Source organism: Mirounga leonina, unplaced genomic scaffold, assembly GCF_011800145.1.
Source record: "Mirounga leonina isolate KUSES-001 unplaced genomic scaffold, KU_Mleo_1.0 Mir_170, whole genome shotgun sequence".
NCBI classification, from domain to species: Eukaryota; Metazoa; Chordata; class Mammalia; order Carnivora; family Phocidae; genus Mirounga; species Mirounga leonina.
The window spans coordinates 6,054,076-6,080,093 of NW_023270433.1; the positions used below are offsets into that span (position 1 = coordinate 6,054,076).

General features: G+C 42.5%; 1 protein-coding gene across 8 annotated transcripts in view; it reads left to right on the plus strand.

Annotated features, from left to right (window-relative positions):
* The window catches only part of FNBP1 (formin binding protein 1), a 140,790-nt gene that overhangs the window by 35,563 nt on the left and 79,209 nt on the right, over positions 1 to 26,018 (plus strand). For all 8 annotated transcript variants that reach the window (XM_035015619.1, XM_035015620.1, XM_035015617.1 and 5 more), the window contains exon 2: positions 17,646 to 17,761. In XM_035015619.1, coding sequence (XP_034871510.1) covers positions 17,646 to 17,761 — 116 coding nt within the window. The remainder of the gene's footprint in view (positions 1 to 17,645; positions 17,762 to 26,018) is intronic.

The window sequence follows — 26,018 nt, forward strand, 5'->3', positions numbered from 1 at the left end:
ATTCATTCAGCAAATACTTATCAAAGAGCAGGCAGGTGGTTGTGCCATGTTAGTCTTGACTGGGGCAGGATGTGGAGTCAGGTACGGGTGAGGCATGCCGAGTGAGAGAGGTAACTAGTGTTAACTCCACTGGAAGAAGTGCCAAGGGCATGGGGGGTGCCTGGCTGGCTCGCTTGTAGAGTGCATGACTCTTGATCTCGGGGTTGTTGAGTTCGAGCCCCACCCATCTGTTGGGTGTACGGATTTCCTAAAAATAAAAAAAAAAAATGTTTAAAAAGAGTGCCAAGTGCACCTTTGGTAAGTGGATTCATGTAAAGGTAGCAGCACTTGGCCGGAGACTCAGGAATTTGGAGGAAAAGACAGTTGGAAATGAATCCTGGATTTCTTTTCTTTTCTTTCTTCCTTCCTTCCTTCCTTCCTTCCTTCCTTCCTTCCTTCCTTCCTTCCTTTCTTTCTTTCTTTCTTTCTTTCTTTCTTTCTTTCTTTCTTTCTTTCTTTCTTTCTTTCCTTTCTTCCTTCCTTCCCTCCTTCCTTCCTTCCTTCCTTCCTTCCTTCCTTCCTTCCTTCCTTCCTTCCTTCCTTTCTTGCTTGCTTTCAGGCTCCATGTCCAACTTGGGGCTTGAACCTGTGACCCTGAGATCAAGGGTCACACCCTTTACTGACTGATCCAGCCAGGCGCCCCTGAATCCTGGATTTCTACTTAATGTTACGTGACATATCAGTAGAGACATTTTTCCTTTTACTGAAAACCTCAAACTTGAATAAAATGGCTATGTTTATGCTATTTTGTCATTAATTACTCCGAAGAAGGGAATGGTAATAGAGTAAAGTGGAGGTAGAACTTACTTCATAATAGACATTTACTTATGTGATTTCCTTAGGTGTCTTTAAAATAGTAACTCATTAATTAAATTAGTATAATACTATATTGATAATCAGACCTGATGCCCAGTGAAGAAAATTTTGAATGCACAGAGAAGAACAGAATAGTTGGGGCGGGGACCCTCATAGTTCTAACCCCCTGAGGTAAACATGCATTTATATGTCTCCATGCCAAAAATGTATATAAAATTTATAATTAAACTAGGAACAGCATGTATACCAAATATGACAGAGTTAGTATGGCAGTCTCAATATATGAAGGGGTTATGCAAAATATAAGATAAATACAAAGTTCCAAATAAATAAATAAACCAACAAATAAATAAATAAAGGTTAAGAAGAGAAAGGTTACAGGGGCGCACCTGTCTGGGTCAGTCGATGGAGGATGTGGACTCTTGATCTTGGGGTTGTGAGTTCGAGCCCCATGTTGCCAGTAGAGATTACTTAAAAACTAAAAAAATTTTTTTAAAGATTTTATCTATTTATTTGACAGAGAGAGAGACACAGCGAGAGAGGGAACACAAGCAGGGGGAGTGGGAGAGGGAGAAGCAGGCTTTCCGCTGAGCGGGGAGCCCAATGCGGGGCTCGATCCCAGGACCCTGGGATCATGCCCTGAGCCAGAGGCAGACACTTAATGACTGAGCCACCCAGGCGCCCCAAAATAAAATTTTTTTAAAAAGAGAGAGAAAGGTTACAAGAGGAAAATCCAAAGGCTAATGAACATGTCTGAAAAGGTTAATTTCCCAAATAATGAAAGAAATACATATATAAAGCAAGTTGCTTATCAAATAAGCAAAGCTTTCTTCCTCTTTGTTGGTTGGTTTTTGTTTCACAGATGGTGATATTCAGTCCTGGTCAGGGTTCAGTAAGTTAGTAGTACTCTGTTCACCTTTCTGGAAGGGATTTGGGCCACAGGCAGGGTGGTTTGCAGCCGGGATGCCAAGGCATAGCTGGCCTCTGTTCCGATTGGGTGGGGAATCTGTTGAGAATTGTTTATTAAATATTTTGACTGTCACCTCTGCTAATAGGTATCAGTGGGCTTTAAAAGTGTTCCTGTCTGAAGACCTAGTAGTTCTCATGGGAATGTAAACCAATCTTTCTGGAATTTCTTTATAGCTTTGTACAGTATGGGTCTACTGGTAGTTAAGGTCCGTGAGAATAGAGAATTTCTGTCTTTTGTTTGCTGCTGTGGTCTTAGTTCCTAGAATAGTGTTTGACACATAGCAGGTGCTCAGTAAAATATTGTTGGATGAATGAATAGGTAAATGTGATTTTGGTATAGGGTATGTTGGTTACTGTAATATTTTGTGTTCTTGTAACCTTCATAAACATTTTATTTGAGGAAAATTATCTGTTATATTCCTGTGGTGGTTTGTGAAAAATATTTTCGGCTTTTAGACAATAATAGTCCTGGATTTTTTTTAAAAAGATTTATTTATTTTAGAGAGAGAGATAGAGCACTGTGGGGGCAGTGGGCAGAGGGAGAGGGAGAGAGCCTCAAGCAGACTCCCCGCTGAGCACAAAGCCGATGTGGGGCTCGATCTCACAACCCTGAGATCATGACCTGAGTGGTAACCAAGAGCCAAATACCTAACTGACTGAACCAACGAGGCGCCCCAGTCCTGAATTTTTTAAAAAAGTTTTTCCCCTAAGTGTGAAGTCTTTAACAATCAATAATCAATCCATACTTGGGTATTAAAGTGTTGCCCATTTTCTAAGAACGTTTTATATTTTATATGGGAACAAAATAGGAAGCCCATCACTCAAGTAATAGTTCAATACTTTATGTAATAGATTTTTCTATTGACTTCATTTTTGCTTTCGTAAATGTTTTAACTTCAATTTTGACCTCCAGTTGGCAGAGGTTCGAGTGATCTTGAGTTTCTCTTTATACTGAAGATTTTCCCATTAACCCAACTGTAAACTAACAATTAAGTATTAATTATGGCATATTACAAAAGAATATATGAAAACATATATGTATAGAATGATGTATACAAAAATAGCAGTAGGGCGCCTGGGTGGCTCAGTTGGTTAAGCGACTGCCTTCGGCTCAGGTCATGATCCTGGAGTCCCGGGATCGAGTCCCGCATCGGGCTCCCTGATCGGCAGGGAGTCTGCTTCTCCCTCTGACCCTCCTCCCTCTCATGCTCTCTGTCTCTCATTCTCTCTCTCAAATAAATAAATAAAATCTTAAAAAAAAAATAGCAGTAAAATGAACCTGCATGTACATTCCACCCAGGTAAAGAAATAGAACATTACTCTGCCCCCCAGAAGCTCCCTATGGCCTCACTCTGATCACATCCTTCTCCCTAGTTGAGTATTACCCAGAATTTTGTGTGAAAAAATATTCTCTTGTTTTTCTTTTTTCCTTTTATTTATTTATTTAATTGATTTTCTAAAAAGATTATTTATTTATTTGAAAGAGAGAGAGAGAGAGAGAGAAAATGAGTGGGGTGGAGGGGCAGAGGGACAAGCAGACTCCCTTCTGAGCAGGGAGCCTGACACGGGGCTCAATCCCAGGACCCCGAGATCATGATCTGAGCCGAAGACAGCCACTAACTGCCTGAGCCACCTAGGCGCCCCTCTCTTGTTTTTCTTTATAGTTTTTTTGTCACTGAGTGACATTAATGACCATAACAGTAAACAATCTATTGTTTAGTTTTGCCTGTTTGGAGACTTTATATAAATGAAATGAGATGGACAGTTGAGTTGTTTCCAGTATTTTGCTGCTATGATTCTGCTACATACATTCTTACTCATGTCTCATTGTGCACATGAACAAGAGTTTACGGTCTAGGTCCTAGACCTTAAGATATATATGTAGTGGAGGGATACCTAGGTGTAACACAGGGGCCACAAGTTCACCTTTATTAGGCAAAACCAGTTTCTTTTCCAAGGTCCCCAGCAGTGTATGACCCTTCCCACTGCAGTGCATTGTTAACACTTGGTGTTTTCTGACTAAATTTTTGCTAGGCTGGTGGCTGTGAAATGGTATCTCTTTGTAGTTTTAATATGCCTTTCTCTGGTTACGAATAAGGCTAAATATCATTTATGTTTAAAATTCTTCTTATTTTTACCCCTTTGCCAATTGAGTTATTTCATCTTTTGAAAAAAACTGATTTGAAAGTGTTCTTTCTATATTTTTTAGATACTAATCTTTTGTTGATCATAGGTGTTACAAATATCTTCTCCCAGTTTATCCTTTATCATTTCACTTACCTTGGGGTATCTTTTCATGACCAAAAGTTTTTAGGTTTTTTTTTTTAAGATTTTATTTATTTATTTGAGAGAGAACGCATGATAGAGAGAGAGCATAAGTGGGGTCAGGGGCAGAGGGAGAAGCAGACTCACCGCTGAGCAGGGGGCCTGATGCGGGGCTCGATCCCGGGACTCTGGGATCATGACCTGAACTGAAGGCAGACGTTTAACCAACTGAGCCACCCAGGGGCCCCAAAAGTTTTTAGTTTTTATACAGTCAAGTTTATTAATTTTTTTTTCTTTATGGTCTTAACTTTTACATTTAGATCCTTAATCTATCTTGAATTAGTTTTTATATATTGTAAGAAATAGAGGTTTGATTTCATTTTTTCCAATAGATATTCAATTATCTCAGCACCTTTTTAAAAATTTTTTCTGTGTAGAGCACAGGAGGGAGGAGCAGAGGGAAAGGGAGAGAGAAACTTAAGCAGACTCCGATGAGCACGGAGCCCAATGTGGGGCTCGATCTCACGACCCTGTGATCAAGAGTTGCATGCTCCCCTGACTGAGCCAGCCAGGCGCCCCTCTCCCAGCACCTTTTGTTGAACAGCCTGTTCTTTCCCCCATTGGCGGATGATTATGGTAGTGGTGGTGGTGGTGGTCGTCATGATTAACACTTACCGAGGGCTTACCATGTGCAGGCAGTGTTCTCAGCATGAGATAACATTTAATCCTGACAGTAACCCTACAAATAGATCCTGCTTTTAGCACCCCCCCTTTTTAGACAAGAAACAGAAACACAGAAAGGTTAAGTGGCTTGCCCCACGTGACATTGCTGGCATTCCAAAGAGCCAGAGTTCAAACTAAGCCATTCTAGCTCCAGACCCCAGGTCCTCAGCCATCAGGTTCTCTATGTTTTCTGTATGGCTTCCTCTTTTCCATACAAAGTTATTTTTGCATGGGCCTGTTCTGTTCTTTGCGTTTTTCTGTCCCTGGTCAGTACCACACAGCTTCTTAATTAACTTTATTATGAGTCAGTGTACAATATGGTTATTACCCCACATTGTTCTTCAAGCGTGTTTTGGCTATTGTTTGACCTTCGCATTTGAATCTTTGGATTATGTTCTCCAAAAATTTGCTGAGACTTTAACTGAAACTACATTGAATCTACAGATAATTTGGAGGAGATAGCCTTCTAATTTATGAACATAGCTCATATCTCTTCATTTATTCCGGTTTTCTCTAATGTCTTTTTTTAAAAAAGATTTTATTTATTTATTTGTCAGAGAGAGAGGGAGAAAGCACAACCACGGGGAGTGGGAGCAGAGAGAGAAGCAGGCTCCCTGCTGAGCAGGGAGCTGGATGTGGGGCTTGATCCAGGGACCCTGGGTTCAGGACTGAGCTGAAGGTAGAGGCTTAACCGACTAAGCCACTCAGGCATCCCAAAAAGATTTTATTTATTTTTATTGAGAGAGAGAGAGAGCGAGCATGAGTTGGGGGAGGGGCAGAGGGAGAGAGAGATCTCAAGCAGACTCTGTGCTGAGCAGGGAGCCCAATGCAGGGCTCAACCCCACAATCCTGAGATTATGACCTGAGCCAAAACCAAGACACTTAACTGACTGAGCCACCCAGGCACCCCTTATTTATTTATTTTTTAAAGATTTTATTTTATTTATTATTTTTTTTAAGATTCTATTTTTAAGTAATCGCTACACCCAACATGGGCTCGAACCCAGAATCCTGAGATAAAAGGCCACATGCTCCACCGACTAAGCCAGCCCCAGGCACCCCTCATTTAATCACTTTATTTTATTTACTTATTTTTAAAATATTTTATTTATTTTTATTGAGAGCGAGAGAGAGCACGAGCAGGGGGAGGGGCAGAGGGAGAGGGACAAGCAGACTCCATGCTGAGTGTGGAGACTGACATGGGGCTCAATCTCAGGACCCTGAGATCACAACCTGAGCCAAAACCAAGAGTCCGATGCTTAACCGACTGCACCACCCAGACGCCCCTCATTTAATCATTTTAAAACACAGGCTCTAAGTCACAAAGAAGTCTTAGAGAGAAAGAGGGATTGTATTAGTTGGCAAACACTCAAAGAAAACTGTCCTATGGAACCCTGGCTGTGGTCTCCAAAGCCCTGGCTGATCTTTCTCCTTATCACACCCTTCTTCCTCTTTATATCTTCACACTCCAGGTATACTGGATAGCCTTCATTTCCTTCAATTTGCCTTGTTCTTTCCTTCCTGGCACCTCTGCACGTTCTCTTCCCTCTGCCTGGCCTGCTTCCCCCTCCCCCACCTTTTCCTCCCGGCTTCTCCCCATTTTGCCTAGCTGGCTTTTCCTTTTCCTTCTTGTTTCAGCACGAACATCACTTCCTCTGAAAGGCTTTCCCTAATCCCACATCCAGAACCGATCCCACACTTCTATGCGCCCACTGCCTTTGATCTTAATTAAAACTCCACTGTCCTCCTCTGTAATTCTAGTGCCTGGCATGGAGCTTGGCTCATGGTCAGCTCTCAATAAGAAATGGTTGAATTCTTGCAATTTATTGGAAAGAGACAGGGGTGTATGGGTTAGATTGAAAGTAACAGAGACCCAAAGAGCAGTGGCTCATATGATAAGGACACATATCATCTCACACTAGAGTGTCCAGAGGCAGGCCATTCTGGGATTGGTGTTGAGGTCCAGTGACTTCATCTGCCATCCCAGCATATCAGGGACGCTTCCTCCTCGTGGTTGCAGGATGACTGTAGCAATTCCAAGCATCACAGGCAGCTATGATCATGTCAAGTCAAGAAGAGGAGGAGTTTTTAGGGAGGGTGACCTTTCTCAGTAGCCAACCATAGATATCCCACACATCTGGTTAGCCTGGGTGACAACCCATGTCTAGCTGCAAGGGAGCTGGGAAAAGATATAATCTAGGTACTCTGCCAAAGGGAAGATGGGATGGGTATGGTAGCTGCTAGACTCTTGGCCTAGAGGGTCTGTCCCAAGGAATAGCTTACAGAACCAGGGGCTGGAAGAACTGGCCAGTCTCACAAAGGACCCTTGCCAGCCAGTACGAAGCTCACAGGTACATCCATTTTGAACGCCCAGGATAATGTCTCCCATCTCTGCAGACCAGTGTTTTTTCCCTAATTTGGCACGCACAGGGACAATTTTCACCTCTTAGCTCCAGCACCTCTTCCTGGAGAGCTTCTGATTGGTCCAGTCTAATCTGTCGTGTGGGTCCTTTGGGTCAGATGCTCCGCTGTGGCAGTGGGCTGGAGAGTTGGGATCCCTTGTTTTAAAAAGAGAACAACACCTATGCGTTTGCTTAACCATCTTTACTTAAAATTGGAAGTGAGTTAATTGCTAAGTGTTTGGAAAAGCTTTTGCATTGATATTAACTAAGTTTCAGATGATAGGGCTTAACATTTTTTTTTTCCTATGATATTTCTGTAACATTTTGCACCCCTTCCCCACACACATGGAAATATTTATAGAGTTTAGAAATGAGTCAGGTCTTTAAAAATCTGGGGGTATTTTTTTCCTCATTAAAAATGTAGCTTATATACTTTGTTCTCGTTTAGCCTTTGGATTGCCTTCAGTGTTCTGGTAGAGTGTGGTTTCTTCCTTCTTCCCTCTCCTTCTTTTCTTCCTCCCTTAGGTTGGTCTTGAACTCGTTTCCTGGGGGCGGGAATCACCTGTAGAGAACAGTGTGGGATGTTGGAGAGGTATGCTTAGTTCTCCAGGGTTTAAAGAAAGGAACGCGGGGCAGTCAGAGGAGGGCAGGTAACTGAACTCTCGTGTCTGCTGATTGAGCAGGCTCAGGACGAGAGACCAGTTCATATATAGTCAGGCTCAGCTGAGCAGATGTATAGACACCAGGAAATGAGCAAGTGGATTCCATTTCCAGGCCGAAGCCAGACACTAATGACACTGAACATTTGTGTTAAAGATGTTCATGTCACAATCACGGCTGGACAAAGCTTGTGCATCCTGTCACCGGGAGATGGCATTTTACATCTCTTGTCTGCTTGTCTCTTACACAGAGCGAGATTTTGCTTTCTGTGATGAGTTTCTGTCTTTCCATTAGAACTGATTGATTCAACCCACTCTGGTTCCATGTTAGAGCCATCTTTCTAACCCTGGGTTTTACAGCTGCATCATCTTTCATACTTTTCCTCTTCTACTTAAGATATTGGACAACGTCTAGACAAAAGAGTAATTTTGGGGGCACCTGGGTGGCTCAGTCGTTAAGCGTCTGCCTTCTGCTCAGGTCATGATCCCAGGGTCCTGGGATCGAGTCCCACATCGGGCTCCCTATATATAAAATATATATAAAATACATTTTATTTATTTATTTGACAGAGAGAGACACAGCTAGAGGGGGAACACAAGCAGGGGGAGCGAGAGAGGGAGAAGCAGGCTTCCTGCTGAGCAGGACCCTGGGATCATGACCTGAGCCAAAGGCAGACGCTTAACGACTGAGCCACCCAGGTGCCCCATGTTGTTGTTGTTTTTTAATGAATAAAGTAAGCACTCTTTAAAATGTTTTTTTTTCTTTCCCCCTTGAAAATGATATTCTTTGAGATCTCTTTCACTCTGTCTTTGGGGCAGGCACAGGTGTTTATTTTTGTTTGTTTGTTGCTTTTACTGTATCCAGGGGAACGAAGGGGAGCCGAAAGTGACTACTGTGTTCTAAGAACACTGACATAATAGGTCAGAAGCTTATTGCGGCTTCTTGAAGGAATACATTCCATAGCAATCTCCCCTCCAAATCTCATCCGCTCAGACTCCAGGAGAGTCAGAATTCTGATGCTTTGGGTACAAGTTATGTTTTTCACCCTCTCTCGTCATTTCAGGATGCAGTGTAAGATTCAGCCGGGGTCATCCCTGCATTCGTCAGCCCCGAGTCTGCTCCTGTTCATCCCGTTCCATTTGTTGTACATCCAGCACCAGCCTCCCTGCTGCCCTTTTACACAATAGAATTATTGTCATAAAAACATGAAAATGCAGCTTTTCAGATTCTGTGTGCTTTTCCACATTCTTTATACCACGGACTTCATCCACATGCTGTTGCCTCTTAAGCGTCTGTTAAAGTTTGGGTTGTTTTTTTTTTTAAGATTTTATTTGAGAGAGAGAGCGAGAGCAAAAGCAAGCACGGGGACAGAGAGAGACAAGCAGACTCTGTACTGAGCGCAGAGCCTGATTCAGGGCTCATTCTCAGGACCCCGAGATCATGACCTGAGCTGAAATCAAGAGTCAGACGCTCAACCAACTGAGCCAGCCAGGCACCCCTAAAGTTTGGTTTTGTTTTTTTAACTCATACATACGTTTTCATCCTGTGTTTTTTACATTCTTACTTTTTGGGTTCAGAATGTCATTGCTGGAAAAAGCCGTGAATAGAACAGTTCCTTAGTATTTTTATTTTCACAACAGAAACAGAGTTAGGTACATTGTGGCTAGTTACAATATACATGCCTCCATTGGCATCTGGTTTTTATGGCAATTTGTGGACTTGCATCTTAAAGAGATTCGGAGTTCAATAAAACCTTCCATTTTGTGCGCTTTTCCTTTCTAATTAAAATCTTTCGTATTAACTTGACTGTCCAACCATGACACTGTGATGTTGGCGCTCCTATTTTGTCCATTATGTCCCAGACTCCTCCTTTTCAACCCAGGGGAGCACCCCTCCTAATTCACAGAACCTATTTCGGAAATAGCAGACGAATGTGTGATTTTACAGAATCTGTGTCTACTTGTTATTGTCAAACCAGAAGGTGTCTGTGCTCCTTAAAATAAACCCTCTACTGCTGCCCTTTACCTTTTATCTGTTCTTTCTGTGTAAACAGTGAATTTCCTTTGGGTAATGGTTTTTCATCACTTCAAGGTTTGACACTTTCATGTTGAAAATACATATTTCGGTATTTCTGCATTTTTAAAAGATTTATTTATTTCAGAGAGAGAGAGCGTGTCAAGTGGTGCAGTGGGAGGGGTAGAGGGAGAAAGAGAATCCTCAAGCAGACTCCCCAGTGAGCACAGAGCCCAACGTGGGGCTTGGTCCCAGGACCCTGGTTTCATGACCTGAACCAAAACCAGGAATCAGCTGCTCAAGTGACTGAGCCACCGGGCACCCCAAGGGTATTTCTACTTTTAATAGTATCTATGAGAAAAATTCTTTTTATTTGTCCATGGACATTAATTGAAGTCTTTGTTTCAAATTTGAGATCTAGAATTTCAGGTGGTATTCATGAGCATACATTTTTGTTTGTAAAGGTTTATAAAACTTTTTTTGTTCCTATATATACAGCTACTTTAATATTCAGAACCTAATTGATTTTTAAAAAATGTTTTAAATGGGGGTTTTGTTACATTTACTCTGGGTAAATCTATACGTGCTGACACTTTTCTCTCAAAGATAAGAGGAAGCTGGGGTGCCTGGGTGGCTCAGTCGTTAAGCATCTGCCTTCAGCTCAGGTCATGATCCCAGCGTCCTGGGATCGAGCCCCACATCGGGCTCTCTGCTCCGCGGGAGGCCTGCTTCTCCCTCTCCCACTCCCCCTGCTTGTGTTCCCTCTCTCGCTGTCTCTCTCTCTGTCAAATAAATAAATAAAATCTTTAAAAAAAAAAAAAAAGATTAGAGGAAGCTAATACCAGTAATAATATCCCAAGGGATTCTGTTCAAATAGAGCCATTTAAAGTCTGCTTCTCAAAGTGCCCTAGTCCTTCGGAAAGTGAATTTATCCTAAATTAGAGTATCCTAAAACAGTGTTCTAGACAGCATGGACGGAAGTGGACCCAGTGAGATGGAAAGGCTAATTCTCTTCACTGGGTGAGTCACCTGGGGAGACTGAGAGCTGGCCTCAGGATACCCTTCCTCTGAGTCTGAGCCATTGACACGGAGGTAACGTCAGCAACTTAGTTTCTTACCAGATCGGCTTGTTCCGGGGATTTTGAATTTGTGTCGGTTTTAGTACACTTTTCAATGACAGGAAGTACTGTGTTAAAAACTGACCTACACGGGGCGCCTGGGTGGCTCAGTCGTTAAGCGTCTGCCTTCGGCCCAGGTCATGATCCCGAGGTCCTGGGATCGAATCCCACATCGGGCTCCCTGCTCCGTGGGAGGCCTGCTTCTCCCTCTCGCACTCCCCTTGCTTGTATTCCCTCTCTCACTGTGTCTCTCTGTCAAATAAATAAAATCTTTAAAAAAAAAAAACAAAAACTGACCTACACTTTGGAGAACAACTTCCTTGAGGCTGACTTGGATCTCCTCATTTTAAAGCAACTGGCTTGGTTCAGTCCCGGGTTTCAGCACCAAAAAAAAAAAAAAGGCAAAACAAAACAAAAAATAAAGCAACTAGCTTTTCTGAAAGTAGTTCCTGTGTCACTTCTTTTGCAGGTTTTGAAAGAAAAATCAGATTTCAGAAGACTTCTCAAGCATAGCCAAGAGTAGTCATTCTATACTGACCTAGAGAGACCAGTCTTGGTACTGACTGATGAGTTGCTAGGTACACGAAGGCAAAAATTTGTGTTGAACTTCAGGATGCCTCAGGAACTCTGATGAAGATGTAACAACCCAAACAACTGCCCGTGGTTCATACTTCTTCTGGTTCGGTCTTCAATGTGCTTACGCCAGACCTGAAAATAATTGGAAACTACAGTAATTGCGAATTCAGGGAGCAATAAGAGGTCAAGAGGGGGCCCATCGCGTTGGACCCAGCTCCTTGGAAACATCCATTTGCAGTTCTCTTGGCGATTTCGGAGTTAATTCTTGAGTGTGTGTGTGTGTGTATATATATGGTAGGCACTGGTACATTAAACACAATTTTCCATTAGGTCATATATTATCTGCCTTCCTTAATCTTTAGAAATACAAAGCTTTCCGGGCGCCTGGGTGGCTCAGATGGTTAAGCGTCTGTCTTCGGCTCAGGTCATGATCCCAGGGTCCTGGGATCGAGCCCCGCATCGGGCTACCTGCTCAGCGGGAAGCCTGCTGCTCCCTCTGCCTCTGCTGCTCCCCCTGCTTGTGCTCTCTCGCTCTCTCTGTCAAATAAGTGAAATATTTAAAAAAAATTTTTTTTTAAAATGCCCTTGATGAAACAGTAAGATTAGTAATTTTATTAAATCTCAACTGTTGAATATACACCTTTTGAATAGTATGTATGACAAGATGGGAAGTATGCCTAAAGCACTTAGTGTTACCAGGATACTCAGGTAATTGTGTTGCGAGCTGAATAACTGCTTTTTTCGTGCACACCATTTTTACTTAAGAGAACAGCTGGCGAACAAACTCTTGGGCGTTTGGCAGGTATTTTCTCAAACATGAATGAAGTGAGCCTGTCCCTTTAAGGAAATGACTATTTGTTGCCAATGATGGAATTCTAGCTTTTAAGTGAAAATTAGAATTTTGGAAAATTTGCATTTGCCACTGTGAGCTTGACAGCTCCCCAGTATTTATTTATTTATTTTTATTTTTTATTTTTTAAAAGATTTTATTTATTTATTTTGAGAGAGAGAGAATGAGAGACAGAGAGCATGAGAGGGAGGAGGGTCAGAGGGAGAAGCAGACTCCCTGCCGAGCAGGGAGCCCGATGCGGGACTCAATCCCGGGACTCCAGGATCATGACCTGAGCCGAAGGCAGTCGCTTAACCAACTGAGCCACCCAGGCGCCCTCCCCAGTATTTAAAGACTCATCAGATTCTTGATCTCGGGGTCGTGAGTTCAAGCCCCATAGAATAGAGCTTATAAAAAAAAAATAGGATGCCTGGGTGGCTCAGTTGGTTAAGCGTCTGCCTTCGGCTCAGGTCATGATCCCAGGGTCCTTGGGATTGGGTCCCAGGTCAGGCTCCCTGCTCAGCAGGGAGTCTGCTTCTTCCTCTCCCTCAGCCCCTCTTCCCCACTTGTGCTCTCTCTCTCACTCAAATTTTTTTTAAAAATCTTTAAAATATTTAAAAAATTTAAAAATTAAAAAAATACTCATTGGAAAAGCTGAGATAGGTAGTAATATAAACAAATGTGATTTTAAAATATTTTGTAATGAAATGTGGCAACACTTGGAAGATCTGCAAGTTATCAGTGAAATGATATTTTCTAAATGACTAGTGCATAATGTTATACAATCATGTGCAGGTAAAAGATCCATTCAAAGTACAAGATCGACAAGTGCATTTTATTGTAACCCCATATGAAAAATTTTGGGGATGTTTTCACATTTCACATTGCAACTAACCTTTAAGAAGCTACTATTAGTTGAGTCTTGGTGTGGTATCAAATAATAGCTATAATTATCTAAAAAGGCTATTGAAATACTCCTCCACTTTCTTACTACATATCTGCATGAAGTCTTATTTTTTTCGCATATTTCAGCCAAAGTGAGGAATCACACAGATTGAATGCAGAAGCATCTGAGCATCCAGCTATCTTCTATTAAGCCAGACATTAAAGAGATTTGCAAAAATGTAAAACAGTGCCTGTTTTCTCACTTTTTGTTGTTGTTGTTTTGGAAAAGAAAGTTCTTAAAAAGAAAACAATGCTATTTATTTTGACAGGTGATGGATCTAGTGTCGTCTTTTTAAATGAATTAATATGTTTAAAACTGTCAGTTTTTAATTTCTGATACAGTAGATATTGATAGCCATAACCCACATAAATAAAAGCTTCTGGAGGTCCTTAATGATTTTTAAGAGGGCAGAGGGGTCTTCAGAACTGCTGTTATGTAACATCACAAGGGAAGGGGTGCATTTTTGATAATGGCCCCATCTCCAAAGTGGCAAAGGCTATTTTTTCAAGGGCCATTTATAATATTTGCTCACAAAGGAGTCTTTTTAAGATTTGGAATGTTTTTCCATTAAGTTTTCCACATTTTGGTCAAGAATGTAAGTGGGTTGATTAGTTTTTCATCTGTTTTGAATTTGCTTTTAGCTGTTGTCAAAAAAGTCCATGCTGGGGCAATCCACGTGATGGGAGCGGTAGAGTGTGGCGTCACTAGGGATGTTTTAACATTTTTAAAAGTTTTACTTGTGACAACATTTTATTTCATTTCATTATTTTTTTAAGTAAGCTCTACACCCAGCATAGTGCTCAAACTCACACAACCCCGAGATCAAGAATTGCACACTCCACCCGCTAAGCCAGCCAGACGCCCAAGAGATGTTTTATTTTTTTATTTTTATTTTTTATTTTTTAAAGATTTTATTTATTTGACAGGGAGAGACACAGCGAGAGAGGGAACACAAGCAGGGGGAGTGGGAAAGGGAGAAGCAGGCTGCCCGCGGAGCAGGGAGCCCGATGTGGGGCTCGATCCCAGGACCCTGGGATCACGACCTGAGCCGAAGGCAGATGCTTAACGAGTGAGCCACCCAGGCACCCCAAGAGATGTTTTAATACAGCATAAAAAGAATGATATTATGGGGCGCCTGGGTGGCTCAGTCGTTGGGCGTCTGCCTTCGGCTCAGGTCATGATCCCAATCGAGCCCCGCATCGGGCTCCCTGCTCAGCAGAAGCCTGCTTCTCCCTCTCCCACTCCCCCTGCTTGTGTTCCCTCTCTCGCTGTGTCTCTCTCTGTCAAATAAATAAATAAAATCTTTAAAAAAAATAAAATAGGGGCACCTGGGTGGCTCAGTTGGTTAAGCGACTGCCTTCGGCTCAGGTCATGATCCTGGAGTCCCGGGATTGAGTCCCGCATCAGGCTCCCTGCTCGGCAGGGAGTCTGCTTCTCCCTCTGACCCTCCTCCCTCTCATGCTCTCTGTCTCTCATTCTCTCTCAAATAAATAAATAAAATCTTTAAAAAAAAAAAAAATAAAATAAAATAAATTAAAAAATAAAAAAAAGAATGATATTATATTGACAAACAAGTACTAGTTTATTTGTTGCTACTGAGTAAAGTTTTTAGTATTAAGATCTTCTATCTTATTTTGACCTTATTTTAGTGCTTTATTACAGCTTGCAGAATGTTCCTGAATACAGATAACTTTATTGAAAACATATTGTTGGTTGGGGGCCAGTAATTTTTAAGGTAGACTCAATTCAAATGTAGATTTTTTTAAAAAAAGTTTTGGTATCAAAAGCTGTTGCTCTGTATTCTATACATCAAGGCTAAAAAAAAAAAATCGCATATTCATAGAGAAAAATATGTAGTGAGATTATCAGCAGGACAATCTAAGAGCAGATGGTGTTAACAAGTTTTCAAGGAAACCCTATAACTACTGAAAACAGTAAGGTTCTGGAGATGGGAGATGAAACAGACGACTCTCAAATGGAGGGAGGGGTCTGGAAAGGAGTTTTTAAATAAATAGGATCTATGAAATTGGTTAGCAAAGGGTTACCAACCAGCCCAGAGCTTTAAAGAAGCCTTGCTCTAAATAGCTAGGAATGGTTTGTAATCATTACTTGAATTGTTTGTATATTTGTTCTCTCAAGTAGTTTGAAGTGACCTACAGTCTTGTTTACACTATTAATTTGCTTGACAACCCCTGTCTTTACAGAGGACATAAATAAATCACCTTCCTGACTAGTGTTCCTTGAAGTGGAACCTAGATGTCCGTGGAATATATTATTGGGGACCAAGAATCAACGAATACCTTAAATAGTTGTCCCTTGTTTTTTATGATAATGTAAACAATTACTGGATTTAAAGACATTCTACAGTAATTCTTTTTCATGAGAAAAATATTCCAGGAAAATAAAACCTTAGTTTCTAAAACTGTCCTGTGGGCCTGGGCGGGCGTAAGGTTGAGGAAATGAGTTTTCTTCAAGAAGAGAATTTCTGACGTTGGAGACAAAGTGCTTTTGGCTCTGCAGGGTGCCCACTCCCACCCAAGGTAGACTTCTAGGGAGCTCTGTGTACTCATTTTCTGGTTTGCATAGCTTTGAATGGAATACAGGATGAAAGCACGAGGACAGGTAAAAGGTGGGAGGTGCTAGGTTTTAAAACCAAGCTGAAGGATGGCACCAAGTGTGTCCTATAGGATCGCACAACACCTGTGATAGGATTAAACTGTGGCTTTGTATTTTTTAGACTTGATTTGACTCTCCATTTTCCCGTGATCCTCATGACTGAGTTGTGAAATTAGGCAGGCACTGATTCTGCATCTTTAGGCAAATGACTACACTCTGCTCGGTTTGGTGGCCCCCGGTGGTGAAGTCCCAGGGTGGGGCCAGAACCTGCATTTCTCTATTCCTGCTCTCTTCCCGGGGACAGCACTCGGTCCATCGTTCTCTGGAGGCAGTTCTCCCTTCCTTGCAATGTCGCGCTGACACTCCCCTAGCTTTCCCAGGCCTTTCTGGGCTCTCCCTCCTGGGCCAGGCCCTCTTGACTAATTCAGTGCAAAGCTGCTGCCGACTTTGCTGACCCTCTCCTGGGATCCCTGGGTGCTGCTTCAGATCCACCAGCTCACAGGCCTCCCTCCTTGAGCTCCCAGCAGATCTGTGTTTCCAGCTCCCTTCCGGACATGTCACTCCCTCACGCAACGTGTCACTTCACCCCAAACTGCTGCCCATCGACTCTCTAGTCCCCAGAGCCAGAGGCAGGGAGGCCCCCAGAATCCTGCCTCTCCCTCATATTCCTTTCCAGTCTCCTTCTGCAATCGGCCGCTAAGACTAGTTGATTCTAGTTGTTACGGGTCTGGACGTCCTTCCCTCTCCTCCTGTTTTCTCTCATCTGGACTAAGGAGCTATCTCCTGACTTCCACCTCCTGGCGATTGGAAACATGTCTGTGGGTGTGCCCCTCTCCTTGCAAATTCAGCAGCTCACGTGTGCGCACTGGACAGGCTGAGCTCCTTTGCTCGTTGTTTGAGGCCTGGGGTGATGGGCAGGGACTTTTTCCAGTTTCTTACCCACCACCATCCTTCCCTTGAGCCCTCCCCCCCACCTTCGCTCCAGAGGGACAAGTCTCGTCCCCCCCTCTCCGATCCTCAGATTCCTGGATGTGTCCCCACTTTTGCAGTAGCTGTTGCTGGAATACCCACCCCCTCTCATTCTTCCAGGCTAGGAACCTCCAGGCACTCTGCAAGAAGGGGCTCTATTTCCGTTCATTTCGGTTCCCCGGCTCCTTTCCTGGCCCACAGTGTGGGTTTGATAAATGTTCAAATGTTTGAATAAGGTCCGCATGAGTCATTTTATTTATCTGTTTGAAGAAAGCAGTATTTTGTAACTCTTCTTGTTCCCATTTGCTTGCCCCAACTTACAGTGAGCTGTTTTGAATAACTCAGAGATAACAGGTAAGGTGCTGGCAAGCAGGACTGAGTTGATGTGAGTGTTTCACCTCTCAGTTTTTGGAATCTGGAAAAGATATTTTCCTTTGCACCAGGACATTAACTATATCCCCAAACCATGTTTCTAACATGAACGAATGGGTCAGAGTTCAGTACCCCGGACAGTTTTCAAACCAAATTTGGTAATGTTGATTTAAAACTGCTCAACAAGAAAAGCACCCAGTACAATCATGGAAAATATTAGAACGGCTTTCTACACAGCGACATATTGTTGAGAGAATTGTTCACTGAAATTATATTAATCACAGAGAAGGATTATAAGCTCTCTCTCTCTCTCTGTTTGTTTTTTTAAACAGGATCAATTTGACAACTTAGAAAAACACACACAGTGGGGAATTGACATTCTTGAGAAATACATCAAATTTGTAAAGGAAAGGACAGAGATCGAACTCAGCTATGCAAAGCAACTCAGGTAAGTTGATATTGAAAAAGGTTATTTGTTAACTGCAAAATGGATGTAACAATAATTTATATTCTCATTTATACTGTGAATATATAATCCTTTAAATATTTTCCCCTTTTATGTAAGGTGATATTTCAATTAGAAACCATTGCTTTTGATAGAGAAGATTCATTTCCATAGAACAATAAAAATAAAAACTGAGTTACTGCCCTTAGGCTCTGGGTTTTTGTTTTGTTTTGTTTTTTGAAGGATAGTTTCTGAACTTTGGAGCTACTTTTTTTTTTTTTTTTTCCAGAAAACTCCTAATTGAAATATAATATATAGAGAGAGAAAAGTACACATTAAAAGTGTTCAGCCCCAGAAATCTTCACAGAGTGAACACCCCCCTGTGTCACCAGTACCCAGATGGAGAGACAGGCAAACCCAGCCCCAGAGGCCCCTGGCCCCTTCCGGTGCTCCACCCTCCCATGGCGGTCCACTCTTCTGACTTCGAATGACATGGACAGTCTTGCCTGTTTTTGAACCTCATCTGAATGTATTGACTTCTTAGGCACTGTTTGTATTTGACTTCTTTTGTTCTACATTATGTTTGGGAGATTCATTCATGTGGCTGTATATGGTGGTGGCTTGTTTCTTTTCACTGGTGGTTGGTGTTTGGGTGTGTGAGTATACCACAGTTCACCCATTCCTCTGCCACTAGGCGATTGCTTGTCTCCTGTTTGGGGATATGAAGTCTGTCTACACCCAGGAGTGGAACTGTGGGGTCATAGGTGTTAGCTTTAAGTAGACAGCTTTCCAAAATGCTTCTCCGGATCTGAGTTCCGTCCAGCAGCCCGTTAAGAGCCCTGTGGAGCAGCATTTTAAAAGTGCTTGGACTGCTTACATCTTTAATGATGAAATTATCCAAGAAATTTTGCTTTTAGATAAAATATGTAAAAGTTGTTGGTAGAACAAAGCTGGAACTTGCCGTGGCAGGCACAGACTTTAATGATTTCTTGTTTGGTTGAATTGGTTGGTGCAGATTGTTTTAAGACCTGTTAAAGATCCAGATGACTTTTGGTATAGAAACATTTCGTTTGAACCCAAAGAGCGTCTGCAGGAGGGTTATGTCAGGTGTCACTGAGAGAAGATGGATTCTTTTAGAGCTGGTGTTGTTTATAAATAAGCACCTGAGTGGTACATCTGGATTGTTTTTATGGATGACAAGTTTTGTTTCTATTGAGTAAAGAAAACATAAAACATATTGCTCAGTGAAGTAACTGTAACCGTTATGACTTGCTGAATCCAGATTGATTTCTGGCACTTTGTGTATCAGCCTCACATCCTGAATGTGGCAGTAGGGAAGGGGCTGCTTTGTGCTGATTATCTAAATATCGTACTGTTCGTCATAAAATGTCTTTGGTGTGAAAATGGGTTACATACATCCTTAGCCAAAATACGGTCTCACCTTATGGATTTATCTGTTTGTTGCCTTTCTTTTTGTATTAGCTTACACTTGTCTTCCCTGGCACCTTTGTCATGATCCTGTTTTGTTTGGGAGGTTTATGATTAGATGCCATTAATTCAGCACTTAGCAAGTATCTGCTTGGTTCTGTGTCATGAAGGGAAAGGGCTTTCTTAGCTCCCCCTCTGGATTGCACCTGGCTTCTTGCCCTTTCTCATCACCCTAGGTGAGGGACGGAGGATGCAAGTAACAAAATGGGAGGCTGTTGGAAAAGAATGCAAATTCCAGTGTGGGTTTAGGGTAAAATACGATGGCTCTCCATTGACTGTTTTACCCTCTTGTGGATCACAAGTTGAAACAGAGGATCAGTATCAGGGATCTGATGGCAATCTCTTGAGAAGTACTTTTCCTGAGATCTAAATACATATTTAGTAGACTCTACGCCCAACATGGGGCTCAAACTTACAACCCCTAGATCAAGAGTCCCGTGTTCCACTGACGGAGCCAGACAGGCGCCCCCTGAGATTTAACTATTAACATTGTTTCATTACATCCCTAAGAGGTATCTCAATTTATACTTGTTGGGAGAAGTTGATGTACAAGATCAGGAGTAATTGAACAAATGCCTTCAAGACCATTACTAACCCTTCAGACTGGTCTTCTCCTCCTTGATACTGAGCCCTCAGCCAGGTCCTCAATGCCGATACATAAGCATCCTTTCTATCCTTTGTCGATTTGCTGCCCCACTCACCAAAGTGACTCAGTTTCTCCTTTCTGCAAACCCAGCATCTCCTTTCCCCCTTTCCCATCCTCACCACTTGCTTGCTATGTTACTGAGAGCATGGAAGCAGTCAGAAGAGAATGTCTGCAGACTCTCAGCATCTGTGCCCCCCACCCCGAGATGCTTCTGTCTAAATCCAGGCCCCCCTTTTATGCACTCGGTGTCCCCCCTCCCTCTGGCTCTGGAACTCAGCCCCAGTGGTTCTCTCTCCCATGTCCTCAGTTCTTCGTTCCCTGCTGGGTTATTATCCTCATCGACACACAAGCACACCCTCATTCAAAAACAAACTTCCCTGAGGTGGTTCTCCCCACCAGTGCCACCATGTCGTTGTTCCCCGTTGCAGCCAAACTTCTCAAAAGTGTTCTTACTTGCTGTCTCCAATCCCTCTCCTCTCACTACCTTAGACTCACCGCACACCACTCAGCCAGAACTACCCTTCCAGGCCCCTGTGACTTCTGTATGGTTCAACCCAATCACCTGTCCTCAATCCGGCGTCCTTGACCCATCAGCAGCTTTGATGGGGTGGATGCTTCCTCCTCCTTGCATGGCCTCTGTAATTCTAGTCTTCTGGCTTCCTTCCTACTTCACTTTGAGCTCCTTCTCAGCCCGCTCGCTGGGTCCTCCTTTGCCTTTGCCTCTTTACCTGATGTGCCCTGGTGCCCAATCCCTGTCATCTCCCCCTCTCGATCTGTATTCCCTTGGTGATCTCATCTGGCTTTAAGTATGATCCACGTGACAATGGCTCACAGGTATGTACCTCCAAGCTAGACCACTGTCCTGGACTCTGACACAGATTATGCATTATCTCCTAAAACCTATTTGAAATAGAAAGTGTCTGAAACCGAATCTGTCCGCTTAAAATCTGCATCTGCACAGCCCAGCTTTTCCCCACACATTTGAGAGCTGCTCCCTCCTTCCTTGTTAGGTCAGAAACTCTGTTCCTTATTCAGTCAGAAGTCCCCTCTTTCTCAGCCACTACCCCACCCCCATCCCCAATCTAAGCCATCAGGAAGTCCCGGTGACTGTACTTTGCAAATTTACCCAAGATCTGACCCCTTCTCATGACCTCTACCTCAGCCACTGTGCTCTAGTCTCCATCACCTTTCACCTGGGTTATTATGAGGCTTCTAACTGGTTCCTCTTATTCCCTCCTTATCCCCTCTTGTCTGTCTGTGTTCCACAAAGCAGCTAGATCATGGCACTCTGTTCAAAATTCCAACTCTCCATTTCACTCCGTAAATCCAGAATCCTTACTGTGGATGTCCTACAAAGCCCTATGTGATCATATCCCCCAACCTTTCTGACGTCCTCTCTTTCCTCCTTCTCCCTCCTCTCGGCTCTAACCGTACCAGCCTCCTTGCTGTTTCTCACACACACGAGGCATGCTCTTGCCCCAGGGCTCGCCTTTCTGTATAGGTATCACCTATATGTTCCTCGCATGCCCACCCTCTCGCCTCCCTTCAAGTCTTTGCTCAGATGTTAACTGCTCAGTGAGGCCTACCTCATCTTCCTGCTGTAGTTTACAGTCTTTCCGTAGCACTAATAACTTTCTAACATTCTTTACAATTTTCTTATATATCATATTTATTACTCATTGCCTTCCACTCCTCCCTGCTAGAATGGAAGCCCCTTAAGGGCAGGGGTTTTTGAGTTGTATTCACTGAAGTATCCCGGTAGTATGGAACAGTGCCTGATGCATAATAGGTACTCAGTAAATAGCTGTAGAGTGAATCGACAGGTCCCGTTCTAAGATGGTTGGTCCCCACTGCTCCGAGGAGAATCATGTGTTTGCCCAGCCTATGAGAGCTGATGAGGCTTACCAAAAGAACAACCAACAGTGTGTCAACTGAGTGCCAGGGGAGCTCTAATGAACGAGACACCTTGGAGCTCACCTTCTCACTGTGGAAAACAGACCACATGCAAACAAGCAAAAAATTAAATCATTTAAAGATAGCATTTATCATCCCAGATAAGAAAAGCCAGTGATGTGATAGAGCATGATGGTGGGTGGGGGTTACTTAGCTAGACTGGCCAGGGAAAACCTGTTGCTGGAGAACCGAAGGACAAAGAGAGAGGGCCGGCATGCCAAGGTCTAGGGGTAGCTCTTCTAGGCCAAGGGATCAGCAAGTGCAAAGGTCCTGAGGTGGAAACATGTTCAAGGAATGGAAAGGCCAGGGTGACTGAAGCATGGTCAACAAATGCTTGCTTGAAATATCAATATGATGTTGAAAAAGCAACGCTATCTTTTTGGAGAAGCTTCTGGCATTAAATCATTTTTATTTTTTTCGGCATTAGAGAAAAAAGAACACCAACTTATTTTAGAAGCAAAGGATGATCATTAGGGCTTTGATTTGTGTAGGTTTAGGGGTTGGCAAATTACAGCCTATGTCCCAATCCATCCACTGCCTAGTTTTATAAATAAAGTTATACAGAAACACGGCCACATCCATTCATTAATGTATTCTCTATGGCTGCTTCTGAAAACAATTGCAACTGACTAGCTAACGGGGACCACCTGAGCATGACCTACTTGCAAGTCTAAAATACTCTCCAGGGGCGCCTGGGTGGCTCAGTCGTTAAGCGTCTGCTTTCAGCTCAGGTCATGATCCCAGGGTCCTGGGATCGAGCTCCGCATTGGCCTCCCTGCTCCACAAGAAGCCTGCTTCTCCCTCTCCCACTCCCCTGCTTGTGTTCCTGCTCTCACTAACTCTCTCTCTCTGTCAAATAAATAAATAAAATCTTTAAAAAAATAAAATAAAATAAAATACTTACTCTCCGACCCTTTACAGAAAACATTTACTGACCCTTGCTATAGTTACTATTTCTTCAAGGCAATGTAAGGTCAAATGCCTAATAATGCCTAATAAAATTTTAAAACATTTCATAGACCTATAGAAGAGAACCAACTATTGATTGCCCTTAGCAACTGTTAAATTTTTTTTAAAAGCTAAATTATTTGTTATGATAATGAATTCATATGATTAAAAATGCCAGAGGTAGAAAATGGTGTGCCGTGAAGGGTCCCTTCTCTTAACTCTGTCCCTGGGGACAGTAAATGTTATCAGTCTCTTGTTTATCCTTCCTGAGAAATTTTATGCCGACACAGGCAAATGAGGGTGTGTTTTCTTCCTTGCTTCCCCAGCAGTCCCTTGTGCCCTTGTCTTTCTACATCCTGGAGATTGTTCCAAGGATTCATTATTTTTGTGGTTTTATAATATTGCATTGGCTTGGTGGACGTGTTGATTGTTTCCAGTTGTTTGCAACTCTCAACAAAGTTGCAATGCATAACCTTGTACAAGCCTGTGTAGAGACAAAGTTCCTAAAAGTAGCTCTGTGGTTTTGATAGAGTTCACCAAGTTGCCGCTCAGAGACTGTGACCCTTACCGCTCATAGCAGAGCCTCGGGCAGTGCTACTTACCTTGACCCTCAGCGCTCCCTGGTACCAGTCTTTTCTTATCTTTGCCAACGTGATAAGTAAAAATTGGAGAGTCTGAGCCTTAGTTTGTGTTTCTCTTATTATCAATGAGGTGGAGCCTGTTTTTATACATTTGAGCCATTTATACTTTCTTTTTGATGACCCATTCATGTCCTGGTCAATTTTTTTTTTCTAATCGGAGTTCATTGTCAGTAAAGGGTAACTATGTAGAAATCATTTTATAAAATATATTGCATATATTGTATATACAAGGAATTCAACTTACATTTACTTTCACCATAAAAAGTACATACAAGTGAAACTGCAGGATTTTCTGAACCATAAATATTAAACTCTTATAAGATTTAGCAGAAAGATTATAAAAAACTTGTAGGATGTCATTACTTTTTTTTTAACTCCACATTACAATTTTAAGCATGCTCAATTGACTCACTGCTAAGTAAGATAAAGAAAATAATACATGTTTTGCTTCCTGTTCTAGTTGAGTTATATAATTTGGTCTTTAACACAGTCCCACAGTTAATTTGTCTTAATTCTGCATTTATTTGTTTACTTATTTATTTATATTTATTTATTTATTAGAAAGAGGGTATGTGTGTGCACGGTAGAGGAGGGGCAGAGGGAGAGAATCTCAAGCAGACTCTGTGCTGAGTGCAGAGCCCGATGCCGGGATGGATCCCATGACCCTGAGATCATGACCCGAGCCAAAGCCAAGAGTCAGATGCTTAACCGACTGAACCACCGAGGTGCCCCTTAATTCTGTATTTAAATATAAACGTATGCTCACCTCCAATCCTCTACCACAGCTTCTCCACCTGTCTCTTGGCATCAAGAGAAATATGAATATTTCCTTCCCTAATGAGAGTTTATGAAGTAATCCTTCATACAAACAAACTCCTGTTTGTTCCTGTTTCAGAATGCCCCCATACTTGATAATAATTTGACCTGGTTGTTCTCCAGTCATATTTTAGTTCTCTCCAAACTTTGTTGCTGCATTGGTTTTTGGTGGAAAAGTCTGGGGCCAGCCAGATTTCTTTTTTCTTTGTAGGTGACTTGCTTTGACTATATATGTGAAGAATTTTTTTTGTTCCATTTAGCAGTTTGATAACATCGCCAAGCGATGATCATTGTTTGTCAGTTTCCTTAGAGCCCTTTCATATGCAGATTCAGTTCTTCATTTATTTCAGGGTAACTTTCTTCAATTACATCTGAATATTTTTTCTGTACTACTTACTGGGTTATATATACTTCAGAAATATGAGTTTTCCTTATGTTAAAGCATCTTGTTCTTTAGGTAATCTTTTTTTCTGCTTTTGTTAGTTGCTTTCCTTATTATGATTATCTCAAAGTTTTCTTCTGTTAAATTTGATATCCATCCCACTTTATTTATTAGTTCTGTAGTGGTATGCTTTAGTTCTTAGTTCATTTCCTTAACTTTGCCATCTATTTTAGCCCGTGGTCTGGGAAGTCCTTGCTTCATTGGCTTTGTGTTTTTATTAAGTTTGTCTGTAGTGTAAAATTTTCTGGAGGAGTTTGCTTTTGCTTCTTTTTCTTCTTTTCTTCCAGATTGGTTTCTTTCTTTCTTTCTTTTTTTGGGGGGGGGGCGTCATTCCCTCCCTCCCTCCTTTCCTTCACTCCTCCCAACCTACCTTCTTTCCCTTCCTTCCTTCCTCCCTTCCTTCCCACCTTTCTTCCTTCTCTTCTGTATTACATATCTTTTTACCTCGCTTATGTTTAATATGGGCAGTTCAGTGAAGTGCTTAAGAGAACAGACACTAGAGCCCCAATACCTGGCATGCATTCTTGATTCTTCCATTCAATAGTAACACAACTTGGGGCATATATTCTCTGTGCTTCATCTTTTTCATCTGTAAAATGTGAATAATAGTAATTCCTCCTTTCTAAGGTTGTTAAGGGGACTTAATGAGATAAGGCACATGCACTTCCTAAGCATGCTTTTCTTACCTGCATAAACAACATCAGTGCTGCTGTTGGTTCTGATAGAGGGTAGTTGAGCATTCCTGGCTGTGCGTCTAGAACTGTTGGCCTTTACCTCTGAGCACCATTATGGGGTAAGGGTGAGGCGAAGGGCCTGGCTTTGTACATTTTGTCTTTGAGACTCTGAGTGTGTTCTGGAACTTTGTTAGAGGTTCTGTTTGAGAGATATATCCTGTTCCTTTGGAATGCCTAGGTTAGGGATGAGCTTCCACAGGCATCCAGCTTGGAGCCCTGGGACGTGAGGATCCAGGTGGTGACCCCTGCTCCTGCCCGAATTCTGGAACCTGGGTGGGCGGCCTGCGTGTCTTCTTCTCAGAGCTTTCCTGTCACTGTTCCTTGACTGCTTACTCACCCCTCAGTTTACTATTGTCTAAATTGATCTTCAGGCTTTCGTGGGCTTATTCCTACCCTACCCCACCCCCTGCCACAGTGGCAGTGAGGGTGGGGGCAGCATCCTTCCATGCGGTCCTAGAATCTTCCGTCCCTCACCGTGGTTGCCGCTTTTCAAAGTGCGTAGGCTGAAGTTATGCTTCTTTCTTCATTGGCTTGTTTTCTGCTGTTGAAAATTGTCCTGGCTTTTAATTCTCACCTCTTGTTGGGAAATCAC